This window comes from Pezoporus occidentalis, unplaced genomic scaffold (assembly GCF_034315485.1).
Source record: "Pezoporus occidentalis ecotype Australia unplaced genomic scaffold, CSIRO_AGI_Poc_V1 ctg42, whole genome shotgun sequence".
Lineage (NCBI taxonomy): Eukaryota > Metazoa > Chordata > Aves > Psittaciformes > Psittacidae > Pezoporus > Pezoporus occidentalis.
In genome coordinates this window covers 6,164,969-6,177,292 of record NW_026915747.1, presented here as the reverse complement: position 1 = coordinate 6,177,292, position 12,324 = coordinate 6,164,969, and the positions used below count along the sequence as shown (strand labels likewise).

The 12,324-nt window shown below is 48.8% G+C and overlaps 1 protein-coding gene across 1 annotated transcript in view; it reads right to left on the bottom strand.

Annotated features, from left to right (window-relative positions):
- NET1 (neuroepithelial cell transforming 1) overlaps positions 1-8,657 on the bottom strand; it is a 55,728-nt gene extending 47,071 nt beyond the window's left edge. The window contains exon 1 of the mRNA XM_062634284.1: positions 8,473-8,657. Coding sequence (XP_062490268.1) covers positions 8,473-8,597 — 125 coding nt within the window. The 5' untranslated portion in view covers positions 8,598-8,657. The remainder of the gene's footprint in view (positions 1-8,472) is intronic.
- Between the last annotated feature and the right edge of the window lie 3,667 nt (positions 8,658-12,324).

Below are 12,324 nucleotides of genomic sequence, written 5' to 3'. Positions count from 1 at the left end.
TTTACCTGGAATTTTGCTATCAGTTACAGTGAGGTCATATTGCTTTTAAATGCTAACTGTTTTCAAAGAAAGCTGTTGCTGAAAAGCCCAACAGAAAAGGATCTGCAGACCAGGAACTCAAGCAGTAATGACAACTTCCCAGTACAACCAATGTCCATAGGAAATTATGTGGTTCCAGGTCTGTGCTAGATTTAAAGATATAAGCTGTCTTTTGCTAGCATAGAATCACAGAATGGTTTGGGTTTGAAGGGACCTGAAGCTCACTCAGTTCCAATCCCCAGCCATCATCAAGGGCCCATGTTTACAGGAGGGATAAGAGGACTGGAGCACCTCCAGTATGGAGACGGGCTGAGAACATTGGGGCTGTTCAGCTTGGAGAAGAGAAGCTGTGTGGAGACCTCAGAGCAGCTTCCAGTGTTTGAAGTGGGCTACAAGGATGCTGGAGAGGGACTCATCAGGGACTGGAGTGATAGGACAAGGGGTGATGGGTTCAAACTGAAACAGGGCAAGTTCAGATTGGATATAAGGAAGAAGCTCTTCCCTGTGAGGGTGCTGAGGCGCTGGCACAGGGTGCCCAGAGAAGCTGTGGCTGCCCCATCCCTGGCAGTGTTCAAGGCCAGGTTGCACACAGGGGCTTGGAGCAACCGGCTGTAATGGACAGTGTCCCTGCCCATGGACCTTTGGGGTCCTTTCCAACCCAAGCCATTCTATGATGCTGTCCTTATCTTTTGACTCAGAGAACTGAAGTTAGCTGAGCTCAGCAGTAATATCCTATACCTTCATCCACTACAAGTTACTTATCTGAAGGAGCACTCTGCAAGGCACTGGTGATGAGCTTGCCCTGTAAATATGAATGGAAGCAGTAATAGCAAAGCTGAACCAACTTGATGTTGAGGATAATGATTTATGAGTGAAGATAATGATTTGCTAAGTGCCGGATGGCTTCTGGTTTACAAGACAATAACATGCAGGCTATCATCAGCATAGAGTAATGAAGAGCCTGGTGTTACCCACAACCAGCACTCACACAGAGGGATGTTGAGACTGCTGGAAGGTTTTAATGACCTGTTAATGGCACCTGCCATGTAGACTGGGGAAGCAGCAGTACCACAGCTTAGAAAAAGCAAGGTCTGAATGATTTTACAGTTCTTTCCTGCCTTCTTCATCCATTTCCAGCATCTCCAAGCACTAAGAAACACCAAACTGCTCTCAAAGCACACTGGGGGTAGAAGAGCATTCCACAGGCACTACTATTTCCTAGAGATAATTGTTCAGAGGCCATTGAAAGTATATGAAGTTTATACTTCAGCTTGGTTAATTTACTCTGCCCGTTTTAACACGTTTTGCATGTCCTAACAAAAAGAAAACAGGGAATATTTCCAGAGCTGTGTATGTTCAGGTATGTTCACACCTTCTTAGTACCTTGCAGAAAAACACCAGGTACAAGACAGTTCTCCTGCACCAGCAGTTAATAGGTGCCCAGTAAGGTCAGGATTTCACTCCAGCTTGCTGGATATTAATAAACTGAATTTTAATAAACCCTCTGACACTCAGTATAGGGAAAGAGAAAGATGACCTGAAAATTGTACTAGCTATTTCACTGAAAAACAGCCTATAGAAGAAGAAAATGCAGTGTTGGAGCACTGCAATGAGTGTAAAGCCTCTCAGATTTAGGGTACTTGTAGCTCTCTCCTAGTTGCTGAAGCATCACGGAGTTCTTGTGCAAAGGGAAGCTGAGGAGAAGCACAAGTAAAGTTCATAAGTGGAGGTTTTAGCACTTAAACCCCAAACTATTATTTGATTTTTATGAGCAATTGCCAAAGTACCAGCATCCTTTTACAGTCAAAACACAGACACCCAATTTAGGACACTCTGGGAGCTGTGCATTTGGAAGGACACTGGGCTGAAGTGGTTGCATCTAGACCTACTGTGCCTTGAACACACTCAGAGGCTGCTTTTGGAATAAAAGCCAGTGGTAATGTGAGAGCCTCTAAACATCTTGTGAGAGCTACACCAGAGCTTCCAATTATGTTCAAATGATGCATTTTAATAGCTACCTTCTTCAGTGGAGGAAAAGTTTCCCTTTGTGCTAACTTTGATGTGATAATAGGAAGGAAAAGAATATGCTTGCACTCTTCATTACTGTTTTACCAGCCCAAGAAAGTCTGATGGAATATAGGCTTTAATCCCCACAAACATCAAGAGCAAACAAACATTCATTTCAGAAGAGCCATAATTAGGGAGAAGAAAGGCAAGAGAGCCACCAGCATCAGAACCACTTGGCCTTCATGCAGAATGTTAGGTCAGTGGCCAACAAACAACTGACTTGAAATTGGAAAAAGGTGTAAAGTGACTAAAGAAAAGCCACTTGAGTTCAGAGCAGATTGTGCAGAACAATGGATGATCAGTAAAGACTTTAGAAAGCTTCTTTTTAAAAGAAGAGGTAAACATAACAGTTCAAAAAGGACTCTCCTCTCAGATGCCTTAAACCCATCCTTCTCCTGTGAGGAGAACCAGCTTCTTTGCTCCTGTTTCTGTTACAGAAACAAACCTCTTAATCATAGAATGGTTTGGGTTGAAGGGACCTGGGGTTCCAACCCCAGCCATGGGCAGGGACACCTTCCACTAGAGCAGCTTGCTCCAAGCCCCTGTGTCCAACCTGGCCTTGAACACTGCCAGGGATGGGGCAGCCACAGCTTCTCTGGGCACCCTGTGCCAGCGCCTCAGCACCCTCACAGGGAGGAAATACTGCCTTATATCCCCCTCTACCTCCTCTTTTGACAAACCTCCTGCACAGGCTGCAGTGAAAGGTCATGCTTCACATAACCCCTCTCCAGTGTGACTGCAGGCTGCCACCAAAACAGGCCATCCTTCCTCTTCCTCCCTGCAAGCCTAACTCAGCAATCCTGTGGTCATAGGGAAAAGTGGTTCAGCTGCTGGTTAAATGTAAATTGTCACTTTTTTGGGGTACAGGTTTACTGGAAAACCAGCTGCCCAGTTGACCCTGCAGGCACAGAGTGACTGGGGCTGCTGCAAGCAAAGCAGCAGGGATAGAGCTGGTAGATAGATAGAGCTGGTAGAACCTGGCAAAGGTTCACAGTTGCACCATCTGTGAGAAAACAAAACCAGACTCAGCTCTTCTCCAGCATCTGCTACTCCTTTGTCAGCCTTATCCATTGAGGACACCAGACAGAAGCTGTTTGTCCTGGCTTTCTCAAGTCAACACCAGTCAGTCTGCTTCAGACCACCTTTTGCTCAGGGGCTCACTGTGACACCACCCAACTCAACAACTGAGCATCTTTTCCAACCTCCATCCTAAAATGGCCTACATAAACCCTACATAAATTAGTTTCTTTTAATCCTTCCATACAAAGTCAGCCAGTTAATTGGGATTAACCCTATTTGAATAACTACTGAGAAGTAATGGTTGCAATTAAAACATTTACAAGCACATGAATATGTATAATCAGCTGAGACGAGCTATCTGCAGTGGGAAGAGAGTCCCAAAGTGACTGTCTACAAGGTCTGGGACCCCAGGTGCTGAGCAAGTACCAACAGATCACAGAATAGGCACAGCACAGCATGAGAGTCATAGGATCAGCAGTTGAAAAGAGAGCTGTGGCTCTGCACTACCAGAGATGCAGACACTCGGGAAGGTGAGTGTGAGGTAGGGCTTTAATTGTATGTGTGAAAGCCCATCTCTGCCCTCAGAAGCTCAGCACAGGAGGAATCCAACCATGTGTGATCACCTCAGGGTGCGTCTGTAACGTGAAAGCTGCAGATAGAGAGAACAGTTGAGTCTGGATAAAGATAAAAACACATTTGGAAGCTCCAGACTTGTCGAGGTTTAGGGCACAGGTCTCCTGGGCCATCCCAGCTGGAAGGAGCTCCTCCTGAGCGACACCAGCTCATGCATAAACTGGCATAAGATGCATGCAAGTTGCAAGCCAGGGGTAGGCAGCGTGTCTGCAGTGGGAGAGAGGACTCACTGTTTGATTTGTGTTTCCTCAGAGGAGATAACATGTCTCTGAGCTGCCAGCTTCACCTGGATTCACCTGCAGACTAGATAAACTATCGAGCTGGGAATAAGATTACAAACAACCCCCCAGACAAAGCTGCTTTTATCTGTTTCAGAAGCCTTCCTGCAATCTTTATGTCATCTTCTACCTGCCAGAGCTGGGGGGAAACAAGGTTCAGAGAAGCACTCATCCAGCAGCCAGGAACGCTGTCTGATTCTGGGTCAGAAACTAGCTGGCAACAGGGAGAACATATTCTTGGTGAACCCCCTTCAGGGCTGCTCTTCTTTGGGCACACTCTATAGCTTCCTCTCCCACTGTTCAATGAGCAATTACCTCATGTTTATATCTTAAACCTGAGCCTTGCTGTGCAAGGGCCACAGGGGTGTTGTCAGCGCAGGAAAGGGAAGAATGGAACATTCCAAGATGTTAAAGCAGTCCCCAGACTAGAACTATCAGAAGAAATAGTTCATAACTGTGTGAAGTCACCGTCTCCAGCATGCTGTCAACTGTCTCTTCTCTTTTTAGCCACAACTCTGGGATTACACAGACAAGAGACTGACTACAAATACTGTCTCCCAAACCACATCCCTTCACACCTCCCTGGCCACATAGCCCTCTTTTGGAAGTGTCAGGAATTCTCCAGCATCACAGAAGTGAAACTTGATGCTTCCTATGAAAGTCAAGCTAATACTTCATAAAAAACCCTCACTAAAGCAGCAGATCTGAGACTACTCAGGTGTGTTGTAGCCGTAAGAGTGGAAGGGTACAAAAAACAAGATAGGGTCTGCAAGAAGACAGCTTTAATACGGGACATTACCTCGCCCTCAAACACTGCTGAACGTGTTTAGTGCATTCAGAGTCTCTCAGCCAGAGGCCTCAGGCTGCAATTGGAACTCCCCTTCTGCTTGGACAGATACTTGACTAAAATCAGGCTGGTGAGCAGAGGGCTCCTCCTCCAGGGTCACATTTCAGGGCTGGAGACAAAAACTTTTTCATCTTGTGTGCACACACTCACAAGCTTAAGGCAAATTAGCAGGGGAGTGAGGTAATTTATTCTCCATATGTTTAAATACGTTCCTCTTCCAGTGCAAAAGCCATTGTTTTGGGAATAGGGGCCATTCATTAAGTGCTCCATATGGTTCTCCTGGAGGCCCAGCTGAATTCAACCCCCCAACTGATGGATTTGCTGTTAAGGGGAGCCCTGTGCAGCAGGATGGATCTTCAGACCACAGACATTGCAAACAGTTGGAGCTTTTGCCTGTCTTAGCCCTAAAAGTCAAGTATGGTTCCTGCCCACCGCAGGTGGATAAACACAGTCACCATTAGCAAGTGTTAAATCACACTTTAACCTATAGAAGCATAGAATGGTTTGTGTTGGAAGGGACCTTAAAGCTCATCCGGTTCCAACCCCCGCCACGGGCAGGGACACCTTCCACTAGAGCAGCTTGCTCCAAGCCCCTGTGTCCAACCTGGCCTTGAACACTGCCAGGGATGGGGCAGCCACAGCTTCTCTGGGCACCCTGTGCCAGCGCCTCAGCACCCTCACAGGGAAGAGCTTCTGCCTTATCTCCAACCTAAACTTCCCCTGTTTCAGTTTAAACCGATCACCCCTTGTCCTATCACTATACCAGCCCATGCAAGGTTAGACTGGCTTAAAGCTCAGGAATTGAGCAGAGAGCTTGAAACTGAATTTGGGCACATTCAAGATGATTGCACTGTGAATAAAGAGTGGGTAAAGTGGTTTAAAAACCCCCAGAACCGCTTTCCAGGTTTTGTCCCTCTGTCCCAGTTTGCCACTTCCACAACAGCTGAAGGGATTAAACAATTGAATTCTGTTATCAGCAATTTGCATCAAAACGGTTGGATCTGTGTGGCTGGGTGGCAACACCACAGCAAGCAGGTCAAATGGTGCCAGTTTGTACCTGTGAGGTCTCATCTGGATACTGGATCCAGCTTTAAGCCTCCCAGTACAAGAAACAACTGAACCATGCCCAGCCAAGGGCAAACAGGACTATGGTTAGAGCACAGGATGAACAAGAAGAGACCAAGAGCAGGTTCACTCAGGTGAGAGAAAGCAAAGGGGGATCAAACTGCTGCCTTCATCTGACTAAGAAGAGGACAGAGAGAAGACAGATACAAACCCTTCTTGGGCACACAGGGTAGAATGAAGAGGCACCATACACAAGCTGCAGCATGGAATATTTGCATCGATGGAAGGAAAAATATTTCCTCCCACAATGAGTGTGGTCAAACTCTGGAACAGAGACCCAAAGATGTAAGATAATCTCTGTCCTTGGAGGTTTGTGAAGCTTACCTGGCCAATGCTCTGAGCAGCCTGACCTAAATGTAAAGGCTTTGGACCAGAGACCTCCCAGAAGTCACCGCCAGTTAAACTGGCCTCAAGCCAGTGACTTCTTGAACTGCTCCATCTACACCACAAACCCACATGTAGGTGCTGAGCTGGCATCATCCTGCTTGTGAGTCTCCAGCTGAAGGTTTAACACATACATGTCTTACCTGCATAAACTCAGTTTTAGCACAGTTCCCCTGGGCCTCTCCACACAGACAAGCCTCACAAAGGAATGTGTGACCATCCCAGAACCTGAGCCAGTGTTTCATCACTGAAGCCTTCAATTATGCTCTGTTTTGCAAGTGCAGTGATTAGGGAGCTAATTTGATCTTCAGGATGATTTCTATGTTTCTATGAAAACATTTGGTTTAAAAAGGTCATTAAAGCATTCTGCCATCCAGAACACACACTGGTTCCTAAACCCACCATTAAGAAAGCCAAGCTCAATGTTTGCCCAATTTTAAGTCACCTAAGAAAGAACATCCACTCCTGTGGGGAATTTCACTGGGTTTCAAAACAAGCACCTTCCTCTCACTCATTCCAATGGCACAAACGAAGCTGGAGGAAGAGCAGGAGCACTCCTCACCATTCCAACCCAAGTAGCTGCCAGGTAGGGAAGCAAAGGGCTGCAAACAGGCTGAAATCCCTATCAGGCACAATGAACCAGGGCAAGGAGGAAAAGACCCTGGTCACATCTAGGAGTGAACCATGCCCAAATACAGCACCTGAAAGTAGAAACTGAGGTAACCAGAGCCACAGCTGTCAAAACTGGGTGGTTTCTACATCACCTGCATGCTTGGAGAAGTCATTTCCTAACCTTGAGGGCAACAGAAAACACAAACCTCTGCTGATCAGTGTGGGTTTGTGTAGATAGGAATGAGCAGGAGATGGGTCACTCCAGGGCCAGCTGCTGATAGTGCAGGAGCTGCTTACAGAAACATCCAGGTAACATGATTGGGGTCAACACAGATAAGCTGAGCTTCAGGTTCACTTAAGAACTAGCAGTTTCTTTCACTGGGTGGTCTTGGGAGCTTCTCCCACGTTCAATATATCAAAGTAACAGCAATGAAAGGCATGCACGGGGATTTAAAAGGCTGAGTAAAAGCCAAGGCTTACACTGGAGCTGAGGAGGGTCTCCCCATACTCAGGAGAGGGAGGTGATCCAATGTAATTGGATGTAAAAACAGCAGCACCTCAATTATTCCTACCCCGAGGAACAACGAGGATCCTCTCGTCTTGCTCTCAAGCTGCAGGCAGCTGCCAGACACCCCCACAAGAGACAGGGGAAGGGGAAAGCCTCTGCACGCAAGCCCAGGGGTGGTTCGGCACCCAGGGGTGGAGACAGGAGCGGCTTCTCCACCTTGCAGGGCAGGAATGGGCAGGGAAACCAGTTCTGGCCTGAGGAACACCCTCTCCTCACTCTTAATGTGCGAGATGGGGTGGCGGGGGCCCCCTTGGTTAATATCAAGGTACATGTTTACCTTAGACAGGAAGGAAAGGCTGCCAGGGGTGGGTTTGAGGGCATCCTCTGTTATAGGATACAGAGGATATCCTATAGGATACAACCAGGGAGGGGGAAGGAAGCAAGTGTCCATCTCCTAAGGTACATCCTGCCATTCTCCTGTCTTATAAGGGAGGGCAAGGGATCCCCTATAGCCTGAAGGAGAAGAAATCTCCCTATAAGATAGAATCATGGAATCAACAGGGTTGGAAAAGCCCTTTAAGCTCATCCATCCCAACCATTACCCAGCACTGCCAAGGCCACCACTAACCCACGGCACTGAGGCCTCGTCTCCACGGTGTGTGAACACTTGCAGGGACGGTGACTACAGCCCTGCTCTGGGCAGCCTGTTCCAATGCCTGAGCATAGAAGAGGGCCCCGTACAGCCACAGGGAGGGAATGTCCCGTGTCAGACAGACGGGTGAGGAATCCACCTTAACCTGCCGCGGTTCCACGTTAAAGGACAGGAGGGCATACAGCGTATTGCAAGCTGAGGGAAGCAAGACAGGAGAAGGACGGGATCCACCTTTGAGGAGCTCACACAACCCAGGGGGAACCGCGGCCACTGCAAGGGACTGGGGTGGGGGGATCGCTGCTCCTACCGGCTGCAGGAGGCGACCACACCGGGGGTGCCGTCCGCCGGGGGGGAGCGGCTGGCGCGGGCCCCAGGGCTGGTCCTGCCCCGTCTCCGCTGCGGGGGTTTCGTGCCCGAGGGCTCTGCCTCCATGGTGACACGTCGCGCCGGGGAAGGAGGCGCTCGGCGGGTAATGGCGGCGGCACCGGCGGCGGCGAACCGGCCCGTTTGAAAATGGCGGCGGTGACGGCGGCAGCCAATCAGAGCGGCGGGAGGGGCGCGTTGCTAGGAGACGGGGGCGGGGCGGGGCGGGCTGTGGCTCTGGGGGCCGGGAGGAGGAAGCCGGCCCTCGGGACGCGGGTTCGCGGCCGCCCTCGTCCATGTCTGCCGAGTTCCCGTCCCTGCGCTCTGTGCTCCCTCTCATCCCGTTCTCCGACCTTCCCTTCAGCCTTTTCCCCTCAGCGAACGCGAAGCTGATGCCAGGACGGCTTCCCGGAGAGGGGACCAGCGTCCTCATCCCCCTCCGAGGCAGGAATCACGCTGGTGCTGGAGCAGAAACAGCTCTCTCCCCAAGATAAAAGCCTCATTGGGCAGAAATCGGCTCCGATGATATAAATTTACCTCAAAGCACACATAAGCGATTTAAATGGGGTGTGAGCTTTGGGGTGTGCATCGCATGTGAGGATGAGGCAGCGGCTTCCCTCGTGGAGCATCCCTCCCCTTTCCTCTCACTTTAACCGGGTTTTCCATCCGCCCGGACAACCCGGGATGTGCCTGGACCGAGCCATCCGTGTGTGGCCTCGTGAAGCCACACAAAGGAAGCAGCACCTTCTGTTCCTCTCCCAGTGGCCGATGTGCAGAGGATGGGGTCTCGCAGGCTGTGGTCCCCCATCCCTGAGCCACATCCCAGCACGAAACCGCTGTGTAAACCATTTGCAGCGGGAGTCTTCAATTCCAATGGTACTGGGGAAAAGCAGACGCCTTGGCTATGACAAACATTAGGGACTAACCCCTGAAACCCTGCCTTGGAAATCAATCAGGAGCCCTCACGGTTTCTCACATCCCACTTTGGGTTAAGCAGAGCTTTGAGCAAGGCACCAGGTGAACGTTTACACACGCTCCATGAGGGTATTAATGGGAAATATATCCCTCTTGGCTAAGATCTTCATTTTCCTCCTTTTCAGCCCTTTCCTGCTGTGGAAAGTCTATCATGGAGAAGATGGGGTCTCTCCCTTCATTGCTCCTATGAGAAAGGGCGGATTATGGTTTAGCACTGCTTATAAATGGGAAGTATCTCATCCCTGGAGATATTCCAGGCCAGGCTGGATGTGGTTCTGGGCAACCTGATCTAGTTGAAGGTGTCCCTGCTCATTGTCGGACTGGATGAGCTTTGAAGGTCCCTTCCAACCCAAACCGTTCTATGATTGTATGAATCTGTGATTCTATCTCCTCTCGAGTGCAAGTGTGCCTTTAGACCAAACATACCTGGCAGAAAGATCTCCCTTCAACAATGCTGGCATCCCAGGCAGCGATGCTGGAATGGCCTTTTACAGTGGATCACATTCACTTCAGTCTGATCTCAACTCCTGTGCAGCAGTTGGATGGAATTCCTTGAAACCCATTAAAACCCCACATGTGCACAAGGCATTTCACTGCCTTGGCTGTAGTTCAGTAACGAATCCGAAATGGATTCTTCAGAGGTACTAAAACACAAGCCCAGCTTTTGAAGTGGAACCTGCAACTGGACTCAGAGAGGTAGATGCCCCATCTTTAAGCTGGATACAGAAGACTCCCAAAGGGTTTAACATAACCATCTGTGAGACAAAATATGAGGGTTTTAGAGAGAAGCTGTGCTTCTATTTTGAAACACACCATTGGGATGGGAGAGAGGAGCAAGCATACCTGGTACACCGGGCTTACTCACAGCAGAGTGTGCAGGGGAGTCAGGCTCAACGCTGCTATTATGCTAAAGAGAAGGGAATTAAGTTTGCTTCTTATACTCCAGTGCAAACTTAACATGACAAACCTGAAGTTTCTATTTTTGCTCAAACCTAAACAGTTTAGTAAGTTGTATTGCTTCGCTATTTCATTTATATCGGTTTATAGTTGCTGGTAGACATTCAGTAGGCTGCAGATGTTCATACACTTCATCTCTTCCAGCCAAATGCTTTGTAGTCCTCCATAGCTGTCTCCTACCTCATAGACCTGCCCTGCTCAGCTGGACCCTGGTTTCTGCAGGAACCATCCACAGACTGCTGTGTCCTCTTGGGTTTGAGAAGCTTCCAGTCTTTCAAGACCTGGTTTTCGCATTCTGAAGTGGTCAGAGCTGCGTTCCTGAGCACTGTATCCCTACAGTGCAGCAGGCAGTGAGCCATGGACTTAGCATAGAATCCCAGAATCCCAGACTGGTCTGGGTCGGAAGAGACTTTAAAGCTCATCCAGCTCCAACCCCTGCCACGGGCAGGGACACCTTCCACTTGAGCAGCTTGCTCCAAGCCCTGTGTCCAACCTGGCCTTGAACACTGCCAGGGATGGGGCAGCCACAGCTTCTCTGGGCACCCTGTGTCAGCACCTCAGCACCCTCACAGGGAAGAGCTTCTGCCTAAGACCTATCCTGAGTCTCCCCTGCTTCAGTTTGAACCCATCACCCCAGTTCCCTGAGTCCCAGTATCATTGTCTTGTTCTGCTCTAGGCATGGCAAACCACTGCTGTTTGTGAGCAGAGGACAGCCCTTCTGAGGGCATTAAGGAATCTCAGTAATTCTGGCTGATGCTGTCACTGATGATCTACTGTAATGGCCAGTGTGAAAACACTGACAGGAACACATTCCCCTGGTCTGATCCCAGGAATGCAATGTCATCCTCAAAATCTCTACAGCTGGCAAACCAGGCATCAGCTTCAGATAAGCGTTGTTTCAAAGACCCATTCCAAGAGGCACTAGCTGAAGGACCATCCGCTTGCTGAGAGTGGTATCCACATCATTTCCATTCGCTTTACACACAGGCTATAAGAGCAAATCACTGCCTCATCAACCAGTGCCCAAATCCAGCATTACCTTCCCTGGGTGCCACAGTCCCAGACTGTTGGCGGAGTCTCCATTCCCACTGACACACACTCACGGTAGGAGTAGAACACTGGACACCGATCTGAATTCCAGCTGCAGTGAAAGACGTTTGCTGAAGACAATATGTCACATTAAAGGGGTTGGCACCCCAGGACCCGTGATCCTGATGAACCTCTTTGCAGGCACTCCATTGGACAATACACCCTATCAGAGAGTGATTTGACCATCCTATTTGGGGTACACAGTAGCACATTCACATCCGAGACTGAGCAAGGTTTTAAAGCAAGTTTTTAAGCCAATTTTAAGTTGATTTGACTCTCCAGAAACTCACATAAAACAACTCTTAACTGAGTTTTTTAATCATGTCATTTCATGACAGTTTAAGGTTTGAAGATCGCTGCTGACAATAATATACCAACTATGAGAACAAGTGTGAAAGTAATGCATAAAGCCAGCTAAAAATCAACCATTAAATGTGCACAGAGTAAAATTCTTACCCAACAGGCATCCTTATGGAGCGGAAAAGACAGGTTCATCCAGTTGACCTATCCCATTCAGAGTCTTCCTTCATTCCCCCCCCCCCCCCTTGTTTTGCATATTTAAATGATCTGATTGGAACTAGTGACTCCTCATAGCCCACCTTTTACCAATTGGTCAACTAATATGCATAGGGATGAATTAAATGCCCAACTACACTCGCTCAGGGGAGGGTTTCAGTCTGCTTTTCCTCCAGTCTGGTTTTCTCAGTCCTGTTTTATCTCAGTCTGCCTACAAGGCCAAAGCCTCTCCAGCTATCAGTTCCCATCGTAAATCACT